This window comes from Mauremys mutica, chromosome 9 (assembly GCF_020497125.1).
Source record: "Mauremys mutica isolate MM-2020 ecotype Southern chromosome 9, ASM2049712v1, whole genome shotgun sequence".
NCBI lineage: Eukaryota > Metazoa > Chordata > Testudines > Geoemydidae > Mauremys > Mauremys mutica.
The window spans coordinates 29,612,880-29,637,641 of record NC_059080.1 but is presented as its reverse complement, the minus strand read 5'-3'; the positions used below and the strand labels follow the sequence as shown (position 1 = coordinate 29,637,641).

At 39.1% G+C, this 24,762-nt stretch overlaps 1 protein-coding gene across 4 annotated transcripts in view; it reads right to left on the bottom strand.

Moving 5' to 3' along the window:
* The window catches only part of DACH2 (dachshund family transcription factor 2), a 491,181-nt gene that overhangs the window by 131,741 nt on the left and 334,678 nt on the right, over positions 1 to 24,762 (bottom strand). For all 4 annotated transcript variants that reach the window (XM_045029325.1, XM_045029326.1, XM_045029323.1 and 1 more), the window contains one exon: positions 8,812 to 8,943. In XM_045029325.1, the coding sequence (XP_044885260.1) occupies positions 8,812 to 8,943 (132 nt within the window). The remainder of the gene's footprint in view (positions 1 to 8,811; positions 8,944 to 24,762) is intronic.

Sequence of the window (24,762 nt, the reverse complement as noted above, 5' to 3'; positions counted from 1 at the left end):
TTTAGAATAAAAGACCTACCTCTTTTGACTTTTCAAGCACTTGAAAATTTAAAAGAGAAAGCCTAAAAATGCTGACCGTGTAATAGCTGGGTATTCATGGTAGGTGTAGAACATGAAAGGTTACAATATGGATCTGTGCCTACGCATTCTTTTCAACTTGAGCAGCATCCTCCTGCTTCTGCTAACTCGGCAATCATACAGCTGACAGATTTCTGGGTTTTCTAAATAATGCATGGGATTTTCTTTTAACATGTCAGTGCAAAAATATCAATTCTGCCCCTGTGTCGTTTGTGATGCTGATTTTCCTTGACAGCATTCCATTAAACCAATGAGTTTTTTCCCTCCTGATGGTTCCTTAAATATTCCTCTGAGTGATGTATTTGTGGTTTTTTAAACAGATTGTGAAGGATGTTTGCATTTATGTGAAACCTGCATGCCAGGTACTGCAAAAAAAAAAAAAAGGAAAAGAGGAAACACTCCCCCTCCCCCCCAAACACACCTATCTCTGACTCCTCAAATGCCAAAAGCTATGTGGAAGGGGTGTGGGGGGAGAATTTTCAGTTTTCTGCTTACCTAATTTATTTTGTTCTGGAAATTAAGCAACAACAGAGTGTACATTCAGAGTAATGTTTGGACTTCCTAAGGAAATACCACTGTAAACACTTAGTACTGTTTGATATCACTCCTGGGAAAGCAAAAAAAAAGCATGTATGCATGTTAACTCCAAAAGCCAGCAAAAGGAAAACAACTAGTTTATTCTTTGCACAGTGGTTTGTACAAACAGGTACGGTCACTGATACTCTACACTGATACTTCTTGATTACGCCACTGTGGTACATAGTATTCTTAAAGAATAACAGAATAATGCCAGCTGTACTGTATTTTTGCACCCTAACATTCATATTTTCCACTTAATCTACTGTCCCATATACTTTAGCTCTTGATCACCTGTAGCAAAGAACTTCAGTTTCACTGTGAAAACTACTATGATTCAAATCACTTTCAGGTTCCCCTAGTCAATGATATGTTAGTTTTCCATAATCCATGTCAGCGTAATATTAGGACTGTATGATGATCAAATATATAATTTTAAACCACTTTTGTGCAACCAGAGAAGTTTTATATTGTTTGCCTTGTTTCTGTAGGACAGCAAAATTGGTTTTTTGGCTTGGCTGTGGCAATCTGCACTCAGCTAGGTTCAGCTGTGAACTTTAAACTCTTGCTCTTTTTCATTCATACCAAATAGTCTTTGGAGCATTACTAGTATTAGTCATAGACTGTCAGGGTTGGAAGGGACCTCAGGAGGCCATCTAGTCCAACCCCCTGGTCAAAGCAGGACTAATCCCCAGGCAGGTTTTTGTCCCAGATCCCTAAATGCCCGCCTCAAGGATTGAACTCACAACCCTGGGTGTAAGCAGGCTAATGCTCAAATCACTGAGCTATCCCTCCCACTGAGAGTCATTGCTGCCCTCCTCATGTTAACTCTTCAGAATCTAGCCAAATGACTGGTAAATTGACTGATCTCCAAATATTATATAGAACAACTGAAGAGGAGGAGGAGGAGAATAAGATTAAGAAAGATGCAATAAAAAAACTCTAAATTTGTGTTTCCAAATAAACATGTAGCCCTCAAACTCTTTGTTACAGTAAAAAACCCAAAGGAAACAAAAAACAAAACAAAACCCTCAGCTGCTGTATAACTATATTTCTGATTTGACAGCTACAATTATAATCATTCAGGCATCTATTTCCCACAAATTCTCCACAGCCATAACCTTTAGTGATTAATTATAAAGTTCCAGGAGCAATAGTACATAGACTAATTTCCTAAAACAATAAAAGACAGGATTTCTCATTTGGAGCTAAATGAAACACGAACAGGTTGTTATTCATGCTGAAATCTAGATGCAGAGTCATGTTGCAGCCATTACAGAAGCTATTAAACGCAACCTTGAATCAAAAAACCTGTAGGTCTGTCTCCTAAAATAAAATAAAATGTTTCTCATTCCATAAGATGCTTTTGACTTCTTTTTTCCACTTTGTTAGTAAAAACAAACTTTCAGAATCCAATTTTCTTTTTCATTCTCCATCACTATTTTTTTTTAGTGGTCATTTAAACCCAAACAGTCTAGGTGAAAACAAACTTTTGAAAAAGTTTCCCATGCACATAGAATTATTATGAGGTGATTTCATAGTTTCACAATACCCATAAATGAATCAAAGTTATAAAGTGTGTACTAACTCCTGATCTAAATGCCAACTTTTTTTCAACTGTTAAGCCTCTACTTCGATCATTTAAGAAAGTTTAGAGTTTCCAGGCATAAATGGGTGAAAGTTTGATGAGTAGTCTGTTGCTTTATATAGTAAAATCAGTAGTTGCTGATCTGGTGCCCTCTAGGAGAGTTCTATATTCCTACACATATTTCTCTTGACTTGAGATATACACTTATTTTCTGTACAACCTGTCCTTTAACAGTAATCATTCAGAGAGTGAAAGATCAGCTAGGCTTTATACAAATAAGAATATTACAGAGATTAAGAAAAATAAAAATTGTGATTTTTATTGTATTTGGTTTGTTTTAACAATGGATATTTTATTTTTCATCATGGAACAACTTTAGGGCCCAATCCTGCAAATATGCACTTGAGCAACTTTACCCAGTGAGACTATAGATATTAATAAAATATTTGCACTTTTAATTTTCTCTGCCATTTGGTGGGATTTTATGCTACCACAGTGGTATTACTGAATTTGCAATAAATTCAAGGACAAGAAAAGCAATCCTTTCACCATATGTACCTAAGCCCCAGTCTCCAGCAAAAGTCAATGGAAATCTTTCCAATTATTTCAATGAGTGCTGAATCAGTTCCAGAATGCAGAGAATCTCACATGATACAAAGACTCTCATTCATACATACTGTATCCTCAGCATACTTTGGGAATACTTACATGATGGTCACCCAGAAAACCTGACCATTAGGTAACCAAAATAATGTTAACTCTGTACTTGAAATATTCCCTAGTGTTCCTATCATATGTATATCAAATATTGCAAATGCATGGCTGGTAGCTCTGACTATTATTAAGGTTGCCTGACACTTTCCATTGTAAGGTCCTGTTTTCAGTTGCTTATAGCTTTGCCAAACTAACTGCTCAGGCTGAAATTTTACATGCCAGGTGGCTACCTCAGGCTGAACTTTCTTTGGAAAATTAAAACAGTTGAGTCATTTTGAGCAAGAAAGGTGTGAGCTTTCTGCCATTGCCATGAAATCTACCACAAATTAGCCAAGTTATAAGCCTTTGAAAAAAATCAGAGTTTGCACATGCTCAGTAGAGACCTGCTGGAGTTTAACAGCTAAAATCTCTGAAGATTACATCCTCACTGAGCATGCTCAAGCCTCTCACACCTCCTGGTGCTGACCAGATTGTGCATGCATCATCCCCACAGGATAACTTAGTATGCACCATCCTTCCACAGCTCTTATGTGTAACAGAACTGCATATGTACCATTCCTACAGAGTCATTGAGCATGCTCCAGCCAGGGCTACAGGGGAGAAGCCAGACTTTCCCTACCATAGCTGTCTCCAGCTACGGTGTGGCTGACTGTTGGAACTGAGGGCAGGAAGCCTGACACTCCTGAGGAGGAAGTTGCCCAACTCAAATGCAGAGGGGAAATTGCCAGACCTTAATGTTGTGGTGAAGAGCCAAGAGAGTGGATTGGGACAAGGAGCTTGGGGTGGCAGAGACTAGGACTGGATGCTGGCAGGGGATGGACACTCGGGATGGAAACAGAGCCAGTGGGTAGGGAGGACACTGAGATAGGATGAGGAGCTGGGGCAGGGTGGGACTGGCAGGGCAAGGAGGAATCCATGGGGTAGGGGAGAAGACAGATCTGACAAGGAGCCAGGTGATGGTGGGGAACTGGTACTGGTGGAGCAAAGAAACTGGGACAAAGATCTAGGGGAGGAAAGGATATGGACACTGGATGATAAAACTGGGGAGAGAGACTGGGACTTGGGGCCTGTGGGGATGGATAACGTGATGGGGAGGGTGGCTGAGGGGAGACAGATCAGGGAATGAGACTGAGTAGGCAGTGAAACTGGGAGTGGGACTGGGTGGAAGATTGGAGGGAGGCTAGGACTTCCTGGGAAAGGAGACTGGGATCAGAAGCCTGAGGCCTGGAGACTTGGACTAGATAAATAAGGTGAATAGTAGTGGGACAAGGAGCCAGTGGTGGCGAAGAGACAGGATGGAGGCTGAGACAGGTTGAAAAGGATGGGGTAGAAGTGGTCAAGTTTGGGAAGAATGGGCAGAGTCGGTACCCACTAAACAACACTTTCTTCCACAGCCTGAAATGGAACCAGAGATACTGGAGTATGACGGTTCCTCTACTGCCAGCAAATATTTTTGAAACCTAAAACCAGCTAGAATTTTTTTTGTCAAAACAGAAAAAAAGCTGTTTTGGCAAAACAGAATTTTTTTTTGCAAAACTGCATTGATTTTAATGAAATATCTGGCAGAAAAAAGTTTGAAACGTGAAATGTTTCATTTCAGAATCACTGAGGGCAGGTGTTACTTATGACTGACTGAAACATCTTATTTTCTAGACCCAAGTGACTCCTCTTTGTGGTATTGTAGCTCCACAAGTTCCAATACACAAATGGATTCATCTTATTCTAGGTTCTTTGAGATGTCTTGGGAATACTTCCTCTATATTCCTGACACAAACACTTTGATCCAGAAAATAAGATAAACAATCAGTATTCTAATTAAGAGAACAGCTGTTTACCCTAGAAAAATTATTCCAGGCTTACAGAAGGAAAAAAATTCAAATTCTTTTTTTCAGAAATTAAATTAAAAAATTTTTCCAAATGAAATTTTTCAAAACAGATTTTTTTCAGAATTTCTATTTTGCAGGAAGTGTCAAAATTTGACTTTCTGAATTGAAATGAATTTTTTTTGAAATGTCAAAATTTCCCACCAGATGGAAATTCCAAATTTCATAGGTTATAAGGCCAGAAGGGACCATTGTCTGACCTCCTGTATAACACAGCCCATAGGACTTCTCTCCATTAACTCCTATTTGAACTAAAGCATATATTTTAGAAAAAACATCAGATCTTCCTTTTAAAATTGCCATTCATGGAGAATCCACCACATTCCTTGCTAAGTTGTTCCAATTGTTAATTACCAGCACAATTAAAATGTTTTACCTTATTTGGAGTCTGAATTTGTCTAGCTTCAACTTCCAGCCATTATACCTTTGTCAGTCTACTTACCCCATGTAAGTATTTATAGGCTATGCTAAATCACACTTTAACCTTCTCTTTATTAATCTAAATAGATTGAGCTCCATGAGTCTATCACTATTCGACATATTTTCCAATCCTTCAACCAGCTTTAGAGAGTGTCCCCTCTCCCGTAGTTTTAGTCCACATACAGGATAACAACCTTTGCTGCTGCTACTATTTACTCTGTTATCTCAAGTGGAAGATGTTTGTGCAATGGATCTCAAGGTTCCAACCCTGTTCATGAATCAAGTGGGTATCAATATGATGCTACATGAGAAAATTTGTTTTTTTTTTCATTTTCTTTTTTTTTTTTTTTACAAAACTAGGAAGTTACACACACAAAACTTCACATTAAAAAGACATTAAGGTCACAAAATCAAGCACTCAAAAGTTAAGAAATGTCAGAATTAAAGTTGCCTGTACAATCTTAATTCAGCCCTCTTGGGTGCATGCCATATGATACAGTGTTTAATTATATAATCACACACTACATTTTCTATCCTACGCTGGCAATGAATCAAGGATGTGTAGTGAAGAAGGCTGTTATTCGTAGTACCCCTGCCTCATTTATTACAGCAGTTTAAAAGTGTGTATTGAATAAGGGAGGAGACTGCAAGAAGAAAAAGGATGGTCTCATAATTAAGGTAGTTGAATGTCATCCTGAAGAACTCAATTCTATCCGTGCCTCTGCCACAGAGTTCCTGTGTGATGCTAGCCAAGTCACTTAAACCAAACTTTTCACATGTGGTCACTAATTGTGGTCCCCATTTTTTTGGATGCCTCACTTAAACCTTTCAGTCTGATCTACAGAAGGGCTGAGCACTCTCAGCTGCAACTGAAGTCAATGAGAAGTGTGCTTGGAATAGATGAAGAGCTATATAATGCTAACAACTCAAAAAATCAGGGCTCGGCTAAAATAGTGGATACTTTGGGGCTTAATCTCCAGGTGCCTCACTTCCCTGTCTGTAAAATGGGGAAAATACCTACTCATCTCACAGGGTCTTCTGAAAATAAATTCATTAATATTTTGTGAAGCACTCAGACACTATAGTGATGAGCACATAAAAAAAATCATGAAGAAATGAATAATTCTCTCTTCAGAGCAGGATTTGAACAGTGTGCAGTTAAGAAGGCTTGGGGCCACACATGAAATGAGGGGTCAGCAACCTTTCAGAAGTGGTGTGCCAAGTCTTCATGTATTCACTCTAATTTAAAGTTTTGCGTGCCACTAATACATTTTAATGTTTTAGAAGGTCTTTTTCTATGTCTATAATATATAATTAAACTAATGTTGTATGTAAAGTAAATAAGATTTTTAAAATGTTTAAGAAGCTTCATTTAAAATTAAATTAAAATGCAGAGCCCTCCGGACCAGTGGCCAGGACCCGGGCAGTGTGAGTGCCACTGAAAATCAGCTCATGTGCCGCCTTTGGCACACGTGCCATAGGTTGCCTACCCCTGCATTAAACAAAGAGAAAGCAAAATATAGAATTGCTGCTAATTACAGTGAGCACTATCAATTCTGTGCACTGAATGAGGCAGGGAGTCTTAACTCTGGCATTTCCTAGCTTCTCAGTGCTTGATTTTGCAACCTGAATAATGTTCTTTTAACATAGTTTCTAGTGTGTCATTTAAGGTAAAATTAGAGGCAACCACTGTAATTATACTAATCCTTAAAACTAGCCATGGGGTTTTTCTATGGGAAAATTTCTGCTCATCCATTAGGGCTGAGAGGAAATATATTTTAATTATCAGTTATGTTTTCAATCGTACCTCTTACGATACATACTCATGAAACCTCACAAATGCAACTGGGTTTGAAATTTGTGGAGACTGTATCTGAAGGACACAAATTTAAATGATTATTCAGTGTGCACTAATTGATATGGGTTCAAAAATGTGAAGAAGAAGTAAATATTCTGCATACTGGATTTTTCTGGGAGGAATAGGGGGAGTTAAATGCGTGAGTTGAAAGCCCAATTTCTTCAATACAGATGAGCACACACAATTCAGTTATAGTGTGTATGGTAACACTCATTGTTTCATGTTCTCTGTGTGTGTATATACATATTGTTCCATGTTCTGTGTGTGTGTGTGTGTGTGTATATATATATATATATATCTTCCTACTGTATTTTCCACTACATGCATCCGATGAAGTGGGCTGTAGCTCACGAAAGCTTATGTTCAAATAAATTTGTTAGTCTCTAAGGTGCCACAAATACTCCTGTTCTTTTTATAATTCAATTAGCAAAAGGTAATGCCACGTTTGGAGAAACTCTGCTTTGTGAATAATTTGTCCTGAGTTCAAAGTTATTCCTTTAGAAAATGAGCCTAAGACATCCCAGCTGCTGCCTTATTTGTCTAATAAATCATCATTTTGATGGTACAACACCTATACACTAAATGCCATTCAAGCAACAAACTCTGTGAGAATGCATCTTCTTTTGATACATGTGTGACTTCCACTGATGTCAAGGACAGTTCTGAGTATAGACAGAGGGAATAATATAAAGTAAAATATATATAATATATATAATATAAATTTACATCAGTGATGAAAATAAAAACTGTATTATATTTTAAAGTGAAAAAATAATATATGGGAAGGGGAGAGTTCTTGTTGAAAATAATAGGCCTGAAGAAACATGGCCTTCTGACAGCAGACATTCTAATCTGGCCTGTAGTATCTCCACTACTTCCCTGAGTCAGAAATGGATTCATCTTATTCCAAGTTGCTTGCAGTGTCCTGGGAATACTTCCTTTGAATGCTTCCTCTATATTCCTGACAAGGGTTCTAGAATAACCAAAGACGTACTTTCTTCAAAGACTCCATCTCAGGTTTTATCTTCAGCCCAGTGCTTGTTGAGTCAGAACTTTGGGAGTTTAGTTCAGTGCTGTATGAATATGTATACAGGGCAGACATGCTCACTAACACTCATAACTTAATTACCTCACTAGTGAGTTTCAGTGTCTTCATTAAGAAAATCTTCAGTTATCTATGATATAACATGCACCTCCTATGTCTCTAATTCATAGCTCTGGGCTGTAAATAGGAAGGCGAGTGTGCTGGAAGGCAGAACTGCAGAGTTTAAGGTAGTAATTTACCACTCCCTCCTTCCCTCTCTCTGATGAATTGTGACTCATCCTGAATTCCAGAAATCAGATTACTTTGGAAACCTTCCATAATTTACAGGAAAACTCTACACTCAATATTTTTTGGCTACAGAGAAGCCTTTTGTTACTATAAAAAGTATTTAGAGAGGCATTTAGAATGTTTGTGATTTTTGCATAAGCTGTAACAATCTTAAGCAACATTTCTGAAAAATTAGTGTTAATTACTGTTATGAGCAACATTGGGGAAGTGTGTGAGGTGATTCTTAATTGATTCTGGGGGTGTATAACTAACTACAATAGCAACAGCATGACAATACCAGAGAGCCTCTCATTTTTGCTTTCCATGCCCAAACCATAGGAGGCAGAGCCCTCTTGGGGATTATACAGGAGACAATATTTACCTGCATTAGAATTGAGCTCTTCATTCTCTGATTCTGTTCCATTTTGGCTTCCACTTCCATGGAGGCTGTTCATTGCCATAAGCTTCATCTTCTGTAACTTCATTGCCTCAGCCATGGCAGCTGCTGTTAGACCTAGCAAATGTAAATAAATAACTAAATAAATAAAAATGGAACATTCCTTTCTACAATATGAATAAAACACATTAATGCAGTTCACATCTCTTTGCCAATTACTATTCTGCTATTTTGAACATCACCCTGAAACTGACTTACTTGGGATATTCCTGGATCTGATTTTATTTTTAAATATTATTTCCTGTTGCTTTGATCACAATCTGCTAATAGAATTGCAAGAAATTCCTGAATATATATAGGTCCTTACTTTCAAAAGCAGGTGGCCAATTAATACCAACACACACACACACACACACACACACGAAGAACACAGTTTTGGTATTTTTCCAGTCAGCAATGTCCCACTGGAAATGAAACAATGCCATTAAGAGTTCAGTATCAGAGGGGTAGCCGTGTTAGTCTGGATCTGTAAAAGCAGCAAAGAATCCTGTGGCACCTTATAGACTAACAGACGTTTTGGAGCATGAGCTTTCGTGGGTGAATACTTTCATGGGTGAATACCCACTTCGTCGGATGCAAGACTTGCATCCGACGAAGTGGGTATTCACCCACGAAAGCTCATGCTCCAAAACGTCTGTTAGTCTATAAGGTGCCACAGGATTCTTTGCTGCTTATTAAGAGTTCAGGTAACTATAGACTTGACCTCCAAGCAGCCCAGGAAAGAAGTTACAGTGTTTATCAGCTATATCAGTTGCTCTCAAATTTTTTTACTGGTGACCCCTTTCACATAGCAAACCTCTGAGTGCAACCCCCATTATAAATTTAAAACACTTGTTTATATATTTAACACCATTATAAATGCTGGAGGCAAAGCAGAGTTTGGGGTGGAGGTTGACAAATCACGACCCCCCATGTAATAACCTTGCAACCCCAACTCCCAGTTTGAGAACCCCTGAGCTAAATAGACCCATAAAATATACAGCATAAATCAGGTAGGAATGGGAGATTTTCAAATGGCTCAGAAGCCTCATTCTCTGACATATAATCTGAAAGAAAGGGAAATAAGGGGTGGGAAATGAGAGTAGGTCCTGGGCATTGGTTATCATCACTGGTACTGTTTGTAGAGAAGAATGAACCTTAGAAGTTTTGGCATTTTGGCTTAGCTCAGCATCCAGAAAGTCAGATGCTCTTTTAGACCATGTCCAAATTACCCGAAATCCTAATGTCTGCAAAGTTGAACTGGAAATATTTTACCTGAAGCAGCTTCTCCCCCTAGCAGGAATATGAAGAAAGAGAAAACTAACAATTCAAAGAACTCTACAAATATCATTTATAGTTCTTGTAGTTTGTTTAGAGGTTTTTTAGAATCCTAGGCTAAATGGGCTTTTCTGGCTCCCTCTCAATAGAATATTGTATAACTTGTCCTGTGTCATTTGCTGTGACTCTACACAGTCCCACTGTACTTCAGTGGCAGTGGTCTGGGATGCTTTATATCAGACATTATTCACAAGTTGTTACAGTTGTTCCACAAAATCACTGAATTACTTTAAACACACGCACAAAAAAGCGAGGGTGCGGGGGGTGGGGGGAGATGTTGCAGTGCTGTAGTTAGTTAGAAAATTAGAAACTTTAGGAAGAGGTTTTATTTTCATACTTTCGTAAGAGTGAAAAGCCTGCAGGGTGCAAGGAAACTTTTCAAAAACATCATAATAGAGGCTCAAATTAAATCTATATCCCAAATTTAAAACAAATAGTAAGAGGACCAAAAGAAAAAAATAGTAAGAGGCCCAAAAAATGCCAATGTTGTTTAGCCGTGGCTGATTTACATGAGGTATGGGTTCAGCAAGAAGCCAGTTATCTAAGCAAACTCATAAACCACTGTCCTCCATAGTTACTTGTTTCTCTCCTTGCCTAAGAGCCTTCCAGTGTTCTCAGGCATGGACTGCATTTACTCACTTCTCTATTCCAAAATCTACTGAACTTCACCCGTACTAGCTAGGCATCTGTTTCCTAATCCTATCACTTACCAGGGCCGCCCAGAGGGGGGGGGCAAAGGGGGCAATTTGCCCCGGGCTCCGCAGGGGCCCCCAAGAGAACAGCGGAGGCTCCCGCCTCCGCCCCTCTCCTGGAGCCTCAGCGCTTGATGTCTCTGGCAGAGCCCCTGAGCCCCGCCCTGCTCAGAGCCGCGTGGTGAGGGGGCGGGGCTGGGAGCTCGGCTCCCTCCGCTCGGCTTGGAGCTCCCAGCCCCGCCCCCTCCCCACGCGGCTCTGAGCGGGACGGAGCTCAGGCCCCGCCGGCCACACGCTGCGCCTGTCGGGCGAGGCGCTGAGACTCCGGGCGAGGAGGGAGCCGGGGGTAAGAGGCTGGGGCCGGGGCCGGGGGGAAGCGGGACCCGCCGCCGAAGCGCAGCCCGGTCTTCGGCGGCGGGGGGCCCTTCCGTTCCGGGACCCGCCGCCGAAGTGCCCCGAAGACCCGCGGCGGGGACCCCCCCCGCCGCACTTCGGCGGCGGGTCCCACTTCGGCGGTAATTCGGCGGCGGGGGGCTCCCGCCGCGGGTCTTCGGGGCACTTCGGCGGCGGGTCCCGGAACGGAAGGGCCCCCCGCCGCCGAAGACCCCGGGCCCCCGGAATCCTCTGGGCGGCCCTGTCACTTACATGTGAAAACACCAACGGTATTTTAAGAGGGAGCTCTTTTAATACAAATAAGAATATTTATATATAATTCATTTCAGAAAATAGCATGCAAAACTTTATTTCAATATTTTAATACAATTCCCAACGCAATACACATTAGACCACTACTCAAGCTATAGCATGCAATCTCACTTTAAATGCAAAACAGCTAAATACACTTTTTTTTATTATACTTTTGCAAATGTTGATTGTTAATCACTCAAATATGAGTCAGAGGGTCATAAAACTACCACTTTTGTTGCTACAGATCCTCAGACCAATATTACTGGTACAATCCCAAAACCACTCCCAACAAACACTGGAGAAATTCAATGTCATTACTTTCAGGCATTTTTCAGCTCCCTAACTAGTCATTTATGCCATGAGGATAAAAGCCAAAAACAACAATATGGCAGAAATCTATATTGTGACATCTGCCATATAAGTGTCACTCTAAGCAAGGAGGTTGGACATCTGGGAGTTTCAGCGTTCAAACTATAAAGGATAAAAAACAATTAGCCCTAGTGCAAAAAGACTATGCCTTAAAAAGCTTAGGTAGCCTGGCTAACAGTTAAAGAGTTGAAGCAAGCACATCCCATATCATTTTGAAGTTAAAGAGTATCACTGAGGTCCTTAGGTTCCCACTTGGTCATCCCCCACTCTATATCATTTATTATCTGCATTGCAGTAGTGTCTAGGAGCTTCAGTCATGGACCAGGACACCATTATGCTAGGTGCTGTACAAACAGTATTTAGTTCTGTAGCATTCCTGAGTTAAAAAGTCGGGAGCAATACACAAGGCATAGGCAGCACAAATTGCTGGTTCCAAGCAAGTGACATAGATTGAAATGATGGAAAACCTAGTGTACAACAAATAACCTATTTGCACAGGCTTCAACTAGGAACATTGCAGAGCTGATCTATGAACCAATGTTCCCATTCAATGTGGTTCCAGCTAACTATTCATAAAATTCATAGCTGCAGCTGATTCAACTCTCACTAGCTGTGGCAAAAAGGGCTCTTCTCCATCTGACTTGCCCACCATTCAGGGTGAATTTAGGAGGCATTTTCCTTGCTATTGGTTGCCTTGTTAGAGGCAGAGGAACTCTATTTAGCAGCCAGATCTGAGTGCCTCACTTTAAAATAAATACATATTTGGAGAACATCCCAGATTATGCATCTACCCCTCTGATTTACAACTCAGAAGACAAGGCTCACTAGAAAGCCATAGTCTGGCAATTTCCGTCTCAGAGACAGCAGCTGCCACAAAATAAGATAACTACAGACACTCCTGGGATCTTAGAAAGTGATCCGCAATATCACTAATGCAAAGCATACAAACCAGTTTTGTTTTCTGAGTCAGCTCTAAAAATATGAATCTTGATTACAATTGGATAACTGGAAATGTCAGGGTGTATGCTCATATAGATACACCTATGCTGACTCATTGACAAAATGGCAAATCATCATTCATTTCCATTTCACGATTTATTTTTGTCAGGACACTGTATACTCTCCCTTCGACAGTGTATATGACCTCTATTATATCATACAGTCATACATTCTTGAACTAAACCTTCAAATACACAATGATCTATACTGTACATACTATCAGCATGCAATGAAATGAGATTTTGAAATGATTTTCTTAGTCTGAATTAAAACACAACATAGCATGGTTTATTTCGTGGCTCTCGATGGATTACATATACAATCATATTAAAGCCAGATTTTCTATGGCCCTTGCCTGAGTGTGAGGATGGTACAAGGCATATCCTTCCGCTTGTGCATCCTGCATAAAAGTCCGGGACTATTTCATTCCCTCCTCCAGGGAGTGCAGAGGTTGCTCCCTCTGGGTAGCCAGAGAGCATATATCAACCAAACTGGGATGGAGAGACTGTGGCTGCAATGCCATGCCCCATCCCCAGCCTTTCTGCACTGGCCTACACAAGGCTTTTTGAGGGACAATACAACATACACTCCGTCCCTTTGGACACCAGGGAACTACAGGAGGGTTTGTATCAGGCCTGTGACTAAATACCATAATTTAGACTTTATGAAATACCCTTAATAGAATAATACCTAGTTCTTAGATAGTGTTTTAACCTGTACATTTCAAAGTGCTTTACAAAGGAGGTCAGTATCACTGTCCCCATTTTGCAGATGGGGAAACTAAGGCACAGAGCAGCAACATGACTTGCCCAATGTCACCCAATAGGCCAGTGGCAGAGCTGGAAAAAACGCAAAAGAAGATACACTGAACCAAAGTTCAGTTACACCCTTGCAATGCCACTGACATAGATGAGGTAGCTCAAGTGCAAATGAAGGCAGATTTGCCTCCACATATATAACGCATACCCAGTCAATGAAAACTAGATTCAGACAGTTAACAGGAGAGAGGACTAAGTCAGTTCCTACAGAGAGAGTTCCAAGGTGATAGAATGTATCTAAGTAATCCTGTGCTCTAAGTAAAGCTATTTTTCACTTTCCTAATTAGTTATACTGTGCCCATCTCTTCATATTAGTCTGAAAGCTTTTCTGTCAAAACTGTGAACAAGGAAATTAACTAAAGGGGGGCTATGAGTAATCAAATCTTAAGGTTTGCAATTAATTAAATGAAATGGTGAGTCAGTGCACTGCAGTATGGTCTTATATTAAAACAAAACATTTAATTAAATTAACAGTCAACACATTGCAATTAATAATATTCAAAAGAAAAAAAAAGAAAGGCAGTTCAGCCCTCCCATACTATTTCAGTCTAACAGTCAAGCGCTGTATATCAGCTTGTTTGTTATTTGTGTTCAAAGCTGCTATGGGTCAAGTGTGATGTGCTAAAACAGGAATAATGAAACATCTGGTGGTATGAAATGTTAATATGAGATACCATATTGCAAACAGTAAAAACAGTTCTGGAACATCTTATAAAGTATGCTTTTGAAGATTGGGGGTGACGGGCTTGACTCAGTTTTTTCCATAAGTAATAAAACAATGCTTACACAGTGCTTTACATTTTCAAAGTGCTCTACAAACTAATTCATTTTCACATTAAATATTATAAAGTGGAGGCCTCCATGTTGTTAAAACATACAACCCCTACTTAATGATCACAGGTGATAAAAAAGCTGCTACTGTTTAGCATGAGGCTTAAACAAAACCCCAAATAAGAACATTAGAGCACTTTGGATCGGAATCCAAATCCAAGTCCCTGTATTGCAGCTTTTGCCTATCTCTGTTAATTGAATAAACTAGGAACAAATATAAATTACATTTTAGGCACTAGAGTATATGCTTCTCCTAGGGACTTCTATTCTCATGGGTGGTACAAAAATATCCTAGCTACCATTTCAGACAGGTCACAGGAAAGAAAAAAAAATCTACCACAGCAAAATAACTTGTGAGAATGTAAAGGTGGAAGTTAGTGAACAATTGTTCATGGCGGTGGGGGGCTTCTTGTTATGCAAACAATACATTTTGCACAATCTCAGCCACAACTTTCATTTACTAAGACAATCAGTACTAAGGACAGAATCCGATCTTTAGGATAAAGCAATAGGGAAACACAACCATTAACTCAGTTCATTGTGGACATGCAAGTCAATAGCAACAGGAATCAATTAAAGAGAATCTGGGATGATTTGGTGTCTCTCAGCATGTATCACTAAGAGGTAACAACAAGAAAAAGCAAAGTGACAACTAAGAGTACTAACTGAGGGGAGAAAACAGATGAGTTAGAGAGCAAATTACAGAAACAAAACATGCTTGCCTGATTTTACGTAAGTGAAAAATAGGAAAGGAATCCAGTGAATAAGAGTATATCTCAAACTCCAAATTTTAGCAAAGGAGAAAAATCTGGAATCAGCTACAGATAAACGGACCTAATTCCACTCTTGTTATACCAGCAAACCCTGTTATGCTAGTAACAGGAGAGCAGAATTAGCCCCATTAATTGTTTTCCTTTTATAAATGTCAGCAGAATTATTCCACATTTACACCCATGCAAATGAGAATAGAATTTGGTCCCAAATCTTTTTGAGTAAATCTACAAATTTAATTCACTGGTGTATTGTCTCTTCATTACTAATCTCTTCGTAATAACATTTCTATTTTTTTCAAACATTAAATTTCATATGTTATTTTAAAAATATAACATTTTCAATACAAAATGGAAATACCAGTGCCAAATTCTGGCTGGAAATTTGCATACAAACATCAGAAAACCTGCATGCAGCGGCAGCAGTCCTTGGCAGAAGTTGGCTGCTCCATGTTATGCTTCTGCCAGAAAGCCACAGACACGTACATCAGACTTATGAAGCTGACTTTGAACAGTGGTGGAATGGGTCCACAAGTATATTTTTTATTTCACAGGGATATTGTGAAGCTCAGCTCAGTGTCTATAAAGTACACTGAGGCCCTAGGACACATAAAACTTGTAATAAAATAAAGCTTTCACTTGTAGAACTCAAAGTCCTTCAGAAATGTGGTTAAGACTTGCCAAGGTCACAAAGCAAGTCAGCAGCAGAGCTGGCAACGGAAACCATGTTTCTTCCCTCCCAGACTTATGATCTAGTCACTGGTCAATGCTGTCTTCTAAAAGCCTCCATAAAAGAAAGATAAGTCATATTTACATTAGTATTAACATAAAAGCTAGTACACTAATAAAGGTGCCTAGACCAAACAATCCCCCCATGCAACGCTTGTCATCCAAATCATTCCTTGTCTAAGGATAGAATCAGTTAGTACTTGAGGATGGTGCAAGTAGAACATGGATGAATATCAAATAGAAATTTGCTCAATAACAAAAATGAGTTAAAATACATCACTGTTGTTCCACTGAACCCAAGACACAGAAGCATGCTCAGTGCAGATAGAATCTCTATGGAATCTGTCTGCTAAAATCAAAAAGTCTCTACTGAGTACATCTGAACTGCAATTTATTCTAATGCTTATAATTTGAACAAGCTTTCATGGAGATTGTGATAAATGAAAGGAGGGGAAGGGTAGCTCCCTTTTATGGACACCCACCCAGACAGTTAGCTATACAATCCCTGTTAGTAGCTGTTCTCTACGGTTTTTTTAATCTGTAAGGGGTTAAAAAGTCCATAGGTAAAAGAAAGGGAGTGTGCACCTGACCAAAAGAGCCAATGGGAAGGCTAGAACTTTTTAAAATTGGGAAAAAAACGTTCTCTCTCTTTGTCTGTGTTGTTCTCCCGGAGAGCGGGACAGGGCTTGAACTATGCTGTAAAAGCTTGTGCCAGGTATGAAAATCATCAGATCATACCTAGAACTACTCATTTGAAAACCCAGATATGTAAGTAGATCAGGAAATGGTTAAGAAGACGCAATTAGGTTTATCTCTTTTATTTCTTTATGGCTTGTGGACTCCTCTGTGCTAACCCCAGGTGCTTTTGTTTTGCTTGTAACCTTTAAGCTGGACCTTAAGAGAGCTATCCTGATGCTTAATTTTTGTAATTGTTTTTTTTTTTAAACCTAGCAAAAAGCCTACGTTCAAGATGTATTTTCTTTCTTTTTGTTTTTAATAAAAATTATCTTTTTTTTTTTTTAAGAACAGGATTGGATTTTTGTGTCCCTAAGAGGTTTGTGCATACATGATTTAATTAGCTGGTGGCAACAGCTGATTTCCTTTGTTTTCTTTCTCAGCTCTTCCACGGAACGGGGGGTGAAAGGGCTTGAGGAAGGAAGGAATTCCCAAGTGTGCTTTCCTTGGTTTTAAATGGGGTTTTTTGCACTTGGGTGGTGGCAGCATATACCCATCCAAGGTGAGAGAAAATCTGTCACCTTGGGAGTTTAATACAAGCCTGGAGTAGCCAGTATTCATTTTTAGAATCCTTGTGGGCCCCCACCTTCTGCCCTCAAAGTGCCAGAGTTGGGAATCAGCCTTGACAAGGATAGAAAAAGGCACATCCTTGACACAAAGGCCATCTCCCTGCCAATTCAATTCTCTGCTCCAAAGTATGTGAGCATGAGAGCTTTTCAAAGAAATGGTCACCAGAAGTTTTTAATATGGGCACAGCAACATAGTTCCTCCTAACCTCCTCCTTGGAAACAGTGGAACAATTTTGGTTGAGATTTTCCAAACATACTCAGCATAGTGACAATTACTATGGAAAATTTCAGCACAAATGGTTAAAATTTGGCCCAGTTACGAGTAACTGAAAGCAGGTTCCTATAACGGAAAATGTCAGGCAACCTTAATAATAAGTAGTTCTGCCACCCCCACTGAAAATGTGTTATCACTTTATTTAGAATTGAGTTATGCCACCTTCCATAAATTAGCCAGAATTTGGTCCCTTGTGTCTAAATGTGAGAATGCATGTGTTTTGTTTTTGTTTTTTAAGAAATAGGGAAAAATAATTCCAAATTTGGAAATACTTTCATCTGTTATGTTACAGAAATTGTATTAATGAAATAATAAAAACAAATGAGAATAAAGTAAGTTTTACCTCAGAAGGGAGAAAAGAGCCCTAGGCATGTATATGTAATGAAATTTTAAAAATACAAGAGAGACAATTTTAAGAACGTGAAAAACAGCCTACGTGCTGAAAACTATAACTACAACTAAAGTTCTCTGGGAATTTAATCAGTTACCCAACATTCCTGCATCTGATGTTTTCAGTTCTCTTGTAGATGCACCATGCAATGCAAAAGCTGCTGCAAGTGAGATATTTTACGACCCTCCCCTACAGGAAGAAGTAAAGGTAGCAGATCTGTCTGATGCATTGGCCAAACCCAAAAGGACTCAGTTTGAACTATAATTATATCAAAACATTGATTCCAGATGTACTTTCAACTGTCTGCTTATTACATGTAGTGATGTATAAAACTTTAAGGCCTTGATTAATGTTAAAATGAAAAATGATGCTAAAACTCTACAGACGAATACCCAACTACATCTTTTACAGAAAGTTTCACATCCTAAAGGTTGACCATATGTTATTACAATCAAAAGTGCAGGTCATAATATCCAAGGAAAACTAAGAAATCAGAATTACAAAGAATGGTAACAGGATTATATTGTATTTTTCCTTTGTCCCTCTTATAGCCTCCCTCATGAGAACTGATTAATTTGGTGACATTTTCTGTTCTTTCTACAACCTATGCCATGAGAATGATTTGTCAAGATTGTACTGCTTAATACTTTTAGCATGCTGCACTACAGTGACCTTTACCTTATTCTATATATGTGACTCACTGACAGACTGTTCTACAGGTTACAGAAGAAGTAAGTTGAAGAGAGACAGACTGGCCAGCCAATTAAATTACGTATAGTTGAAAAGCTCACACATTTTATATAGTTCTTTTATAAACTATTGCATACATATTTGTTGCAAATATAACCTGTTAAAAGCCTTAATATAAAACACAAAAATACCAATACTAATTTAATGTAAAAAATCTGAAACAGCACAGAGTAAATCCACCATTGGGATTCAGATTTCAGCAAAGAAGAAACAAGTTACACTAATGCATGCAATTAGCAAAATACTATGATTAACACGTGGTGGTCTTCACATAGCTGCAGAAAGGCCCAGCTCACAAATGCTTTCACATGGGACTACTTTTTAAAAAAAATTAAAGCGTGGTAATTTAGTCTCGTCTCCTTGGTAGCAATATACAAAAATAAATTACAATTATAAGGAAAAAATGCTAACTTCTAGGCTCCAAGCATAAATAGAGGTCAAGGCAGAGCACAAAGATGGCATTCCCAGCCTTCAAATAGGGAAGCACATCACTGCCACAGCCCTCTTGATATCCAATGATAAGATGCATCAATAGTAACTACTCGTTATCCTAGATGGAAAGAAATGAATATGGTGGAAGTCTCTTGATGGAAGCACTGGGACCCAGACAAGAGTATTGGATTCTGAACTGGGAAAACATTCCCAATGTGTAGTCTGTGACTTTGTCAGGTTAATCTCAAAACAGCTTTATTGCAATATACTCTATCAGAAAATTTTCTCATGGGAGCTGTATGTCACTGGTTTGTGCTTTTCATGTCAGAATTCACTTGTCCTTCTTAGAATAATTTTGATTCATGAAAACTTCAAATTATGTGATTAATAAATTCCACAAGACCAGCCACTCTGAATTTATTTGTCCTTTGCATTCCATAACCCCATTATCAGGTTAAATGGAAGAGATAAATACATGTTCCTGCATGTGAGATTAGATTCAGCTGGTGTGAATCCTTCCTCTATGTTTATTCCTTTGCTTTTAAATCCATGTCTGTGATTTTAAATCACTTGTCGGTAAACTACAGTGATGGACAAACCTCTAAAGTTTTGGAGGTCCTTTTCAGTAAAGCACCAAAAAGTGTGAAAGTTTATCTGGTGTTGACGCAAACCTCTTCTTTATGCAAAATTAATTAGGCTGGAAATCTTGTGAGAATATTGCAACGTTTGTGTAAAATTTCAAGCTATTTCCTGCTTCTAATTGGACTGGAAATACTGTGAAGATAGTTTTTTGCAATAGATGTCTGCTTCTTGTGAGGTAAATACTGAGTTCCATGAAGCCTATGTAGAGTGACGAAATGTCCTGATTTTATAGGGACAATCTTGATATTTGGGGCTTTTTCTTATATAGGCACCTATTACTCCCCCACACTCTGTCCCGATTTTCCATACTTGTTATCTGGTCACCCTAAGCCCATATGAGAGATCTCAGATAAAATCTTAAAACCAACGTCCTTCTCTGCATGGTATTAATGGTTAGATTTTCAAAAGTGCTGAGCACTGACATTGACTTCAATGGGAACAGTTTGGCCAATACTGAATGCTTTTGAGAATACCACTCTAAAGCTCCCATTGGCATTCTCTCTTTCCCAAAGTTTCCTAGGGAAAGAAGTCTCTATATCCACTCCTTTCCCAGCCTCCATTTCACCACCCTGTTTGCTCTGAATAGCAGTGATGAAACTGAACAAACATTAATTTCACTCTGCTACTTAGAAAAGCTATGAGCAGAACAAAGGAATTGGTGTTAGCTCTCTGCAGACTCAGGAAGACAATGTCGCAGTGAAGATTACCGTTGTTACTAGAAAGGCTAAGAGCAACTTTGTTGTTTAAATACTATAGCAGTTGATGGGTTAAGCACCCATACTCATTAAAGTTACTCACTTTGAGTAGTGATTTAATCCATAAACGGTAAATCAATGGGACTATTTGCAGGGATTAGGTGCTTGTTAGCATAAGGTTACTGGAAACTGGGCCCAAGTGAAACTTCTCATTCATCACTGGTGAGTGTATAAGAAGGTTTGATCAGGACACACAGGCAAATGAAGAACAGACACAGGGATGGATTAGAGGCCACAACATTATTAACTTAATATTGGGGAGAAGCATTATATACCTTCCCTCCCACCCGCTACTATCACCTAACAGGCATACAGCTAGTTCCAGTGTGTTTACAAGGCTCCCATCATATTAACAATAACTTGAGGTAGATCCTCCTCAAACTACGCCTAGGGCTCAGCTCAATTCGGAATCCATTATCCTTCCCCACATGGGAATATAGAAGGGACCAAGGAAGGACCTCAATTCTTGAAGACTTCAGGTGTCCCATTCTCCTACAGGCACAAGGTCCACCAGCGAAATCCTGAGTCTCACTTAATGCTGGTTGCTGCTCTTTTAGCTATCATCCACACTGGACGCAGCACAGGTTGCAATGAACTCAACAACCTTATCTTTCCTAATATTCAACTTTCAAGTCCTATTCCTTTCAGCCCAGCTATGCCTCCATGATGCTGTGAGGAAGATGAAGAAAAACCACTAGACCGTGGCTAATTTAGCAGAATAGGAAAAATTAGTTCCTAATCCCAAAACAAGCAATTGTTCAGAGCTGAAGCATCCTGAAAAACACAGCTCTTATACTACAACTAACAGGAGGCTGGCTGAAAGGCCAACTGGCTCTTTAAAAGTCTGGGAAAGCTTTAAATAAACTGGGAGGTGGGGCGGCGTGGAAAAGAACACGAGAGCCAATCAGCCACCCCAGGCTCCACTCTTGCCTCGTCTCCCAGGCACTGTCTCATCCCTGCCAGTCCAACCCACAACCCCTCACACAGACAGGGGGCATTTTGAAGGTATGACAACAATGACAGGTTTTCCCCCCCAGTATTGCTGGCCAGAATTTATTGTCTTCCTGTACACTGTATTATAACTTCTTGGATGTTGGTTGCTCATCCTCCATTAGTATAATCATTGACTGATTGTCATTATTGTGTTCAGCACTGAACAAAGGAAAATATGATCCTTTCCTCAAAGAACTTACATTCTAAGTCTCTACTGCAGAGAAAGCTATATGAAAGAAGACATTTTTTTTCTCTATGACATCCGAATTATTTGAGTTGCAAAAGACTCATGACAGAAGCCCTCCATTATGATTTCATTTAATTTGGAATTCAAATAGAAGAAGAAAAAATTAGTGACTATTCTTGTACAACTTTTAAATTGAAAGCATAGAAGAAATACAAGCTAAATCCTTTGTATATTCAATAATTGAAGAGTAGTTTTCTGTGCAAAGACTTTCAAAAGGTACTAGTTGCACTGCTGATGAAAACTACACTGAAAAAGTTGCAGTGTTATGCTTCTCTAGATGTACTGTAGTAACTCAAGTTCTCTCATACTGTTTCTTCTACCTTCAGCCTACAGTATTTTCAACAGCAGAACCTAATTAAGGGGCTATATACGCCAAGCATATTGCCATTACAACCACTTCTTCATACCACTACCGCAGTTTGATAAGATGTAGGAGGATCATATCACTGACATTTTTCTAAGTCAACACACACTTCTGCAATATAAAAAAAATTAATAAAATCATCTGAAATCTTGTTTTCAAAAGTATTTGCACATTTCATTTTACTGTTAAATATTCCATGCGATAATATGGACTTTTCTTTCGATAATATTTAGCAAAATTCATTTACAACAATATTAACTGAACTACAATGTGCATTCCATAGTTACAATGGATCTGTACTATATTGACTATTACACTGATTTGACCAAAGTAATACAGGTCATTCTTACAGATCCAAGCCACACTGTGCTTTTTACAAACTCAAAATGAGGGGCATCTCTGCTCTCTATAAGAACAAAATACATGACATATATACTGTTTTGTTGCTTTTGGTAGTACTTCTGTGTGTCTAGATGGGGATACATTTTTCAGCTTTGTGCTTCTGCCAAATATGGTAAGAGCTTATTCTATATAGATTCCTGTAAGAGAGATATTCTGGCAGCTATTTTCTTTGTTAGTCTCTAAGGTGCCAGAAGGACCCCCACGTTGTTTGTGTATTTATTTAGCAAATGCTTTGATTGGTTAGAAAACAATCATATACCCCCAAAAGTGCTATTTTTAACCAGAGAGACGAGGGAAAGAGCATGATGAGAAAACAGATCACTGGCATCCAGCATGGTCTCCTGAAAACAGCAAATGACTCCACCCACTGCTGTTGAATCAGTGATGAGGTAGCCACACCTGCTGCCCACCCACCAAGCACTGCTAGAAAGAGAAAGGGCTAGGGAGGTGAGAGAGGGACAAGGGAGCTGGAAAGAAAAGAGAAAGGAGCCATCAGATATAGCTGAGGAAGCAGAAAGGAACACAGATGAGATTATGGAGACAGAAGCAGAAGGAGAAAAGTCAAAGTACATAAACAAATACTGACTGGCTGTGAGGACAATAGGAGCAAAAGAATTGTACCTAGAAAAACATAATTCCACTGATTGCCAATAATCATAATTCCAGGATTTGTTTTTTCCTCAGGTCAAAAACTAACTATATTTATATGTATGGGACAAAGGCAATGTTGCAATTTTAATCTTAGAATACTCGGAAATAAAAAATGCTAACTATTCAACTATAAAGTTCTCTTACTACATTTTTGTATGGAATGTATATCTACACATTTCCCCCGAACAGTAAAATCCTGCAGATGGGGACAAGATAATTCTGTGTGGCACCATCTTTGATGGTGGAAGCATACTGGACTATTTTGCGCTTCAAAGAAGCACTAACTCTTTTATCCTATGCTGCACCTTGAAGTAGAGAAGAGCATTATTTCTACTCCACCCTGATTCTATAGGTGAAAAGTGGTACTTCAGCCAGGAGGTTCCCATCTAACTCAATAGGAACCAATGCCATTGATTTTAACGGGTACTTAGATGAGTGTTTCAATGTATAATTGTATCATTTTCTTCCCATTTAACGTGTTTTTAATTTTTTCCCTCCAATATGTATGGCCCAGGAAGGAGATTTATGTAACTGGAAAATGGTTCACACTCAAACTCAATTAGCCAGAGGGCAGAATGATTGTAGGTGGAAAGGTGTACTTTCCAAAGTAACTAGTGAGGGAGTAAGTCAGAGCCAAAGAGAAAATATTAATTGGTTCAGCCACTGAGGATTAGAATGCTGAAGTGGAAGGCGCTCTTGTTAAAATACATACAGACTAGTATCCTTTGTGGCTCTCAGCCTATTCTCCACATTAGTACCATACTCTCTCATATGGACTGCAACATTTTGCAGTTCGGAACTGCAGCATTTCAGAACATTTGGCATGCGTCTAAATGAACTGAAAGACATATCACAAGTCAGCTTCATGGCCATAGCAGGCCTCAAACCATGTGACACGCTCTGCTTTTCAGTAGAATGAAAGGTAAGAAATATTGCAATCCCCTCTCACATTCTGGAAAGACCATTTCCCTTGGATTATGCTCTCTTCTGAAACAGTTAAGTAAAACAAAGGACATTGCATTGAATGTAGTCCATTCTTTGTTCTAAGGACATAAAGTCCTCCAGGTGTCAGAAATGCACATACATAGAATATTATATTCTGTATTTAGATTCCTGAGTTAGGAGAGAAATGTGTAAAATGTGAAAAATCCAGGAAAAATCCCTGTTGGCTATGTAATCACAAAGCCTCCTGTGCAGTCTTCCTTCTGTCAGATGTCTAGAATCTGCTCATTTCAGATAGGAGTTTATAATTAAGTGGAACATTGGGCCAAAAACTCCTAATTTTTGGTCAAGATGCACTTTTGGTTTAGGAGGAATCTCTCAGCACAGATATGGTACATATATTGCACTTTTGCAGGATTGCAACTGTCTAATGTACAATATGCTATTTCTCCCCAAGTGCATAGGTCAAATACATCCATACTTTGCTGCTGCACTGATATGGATCTGAGATCACACT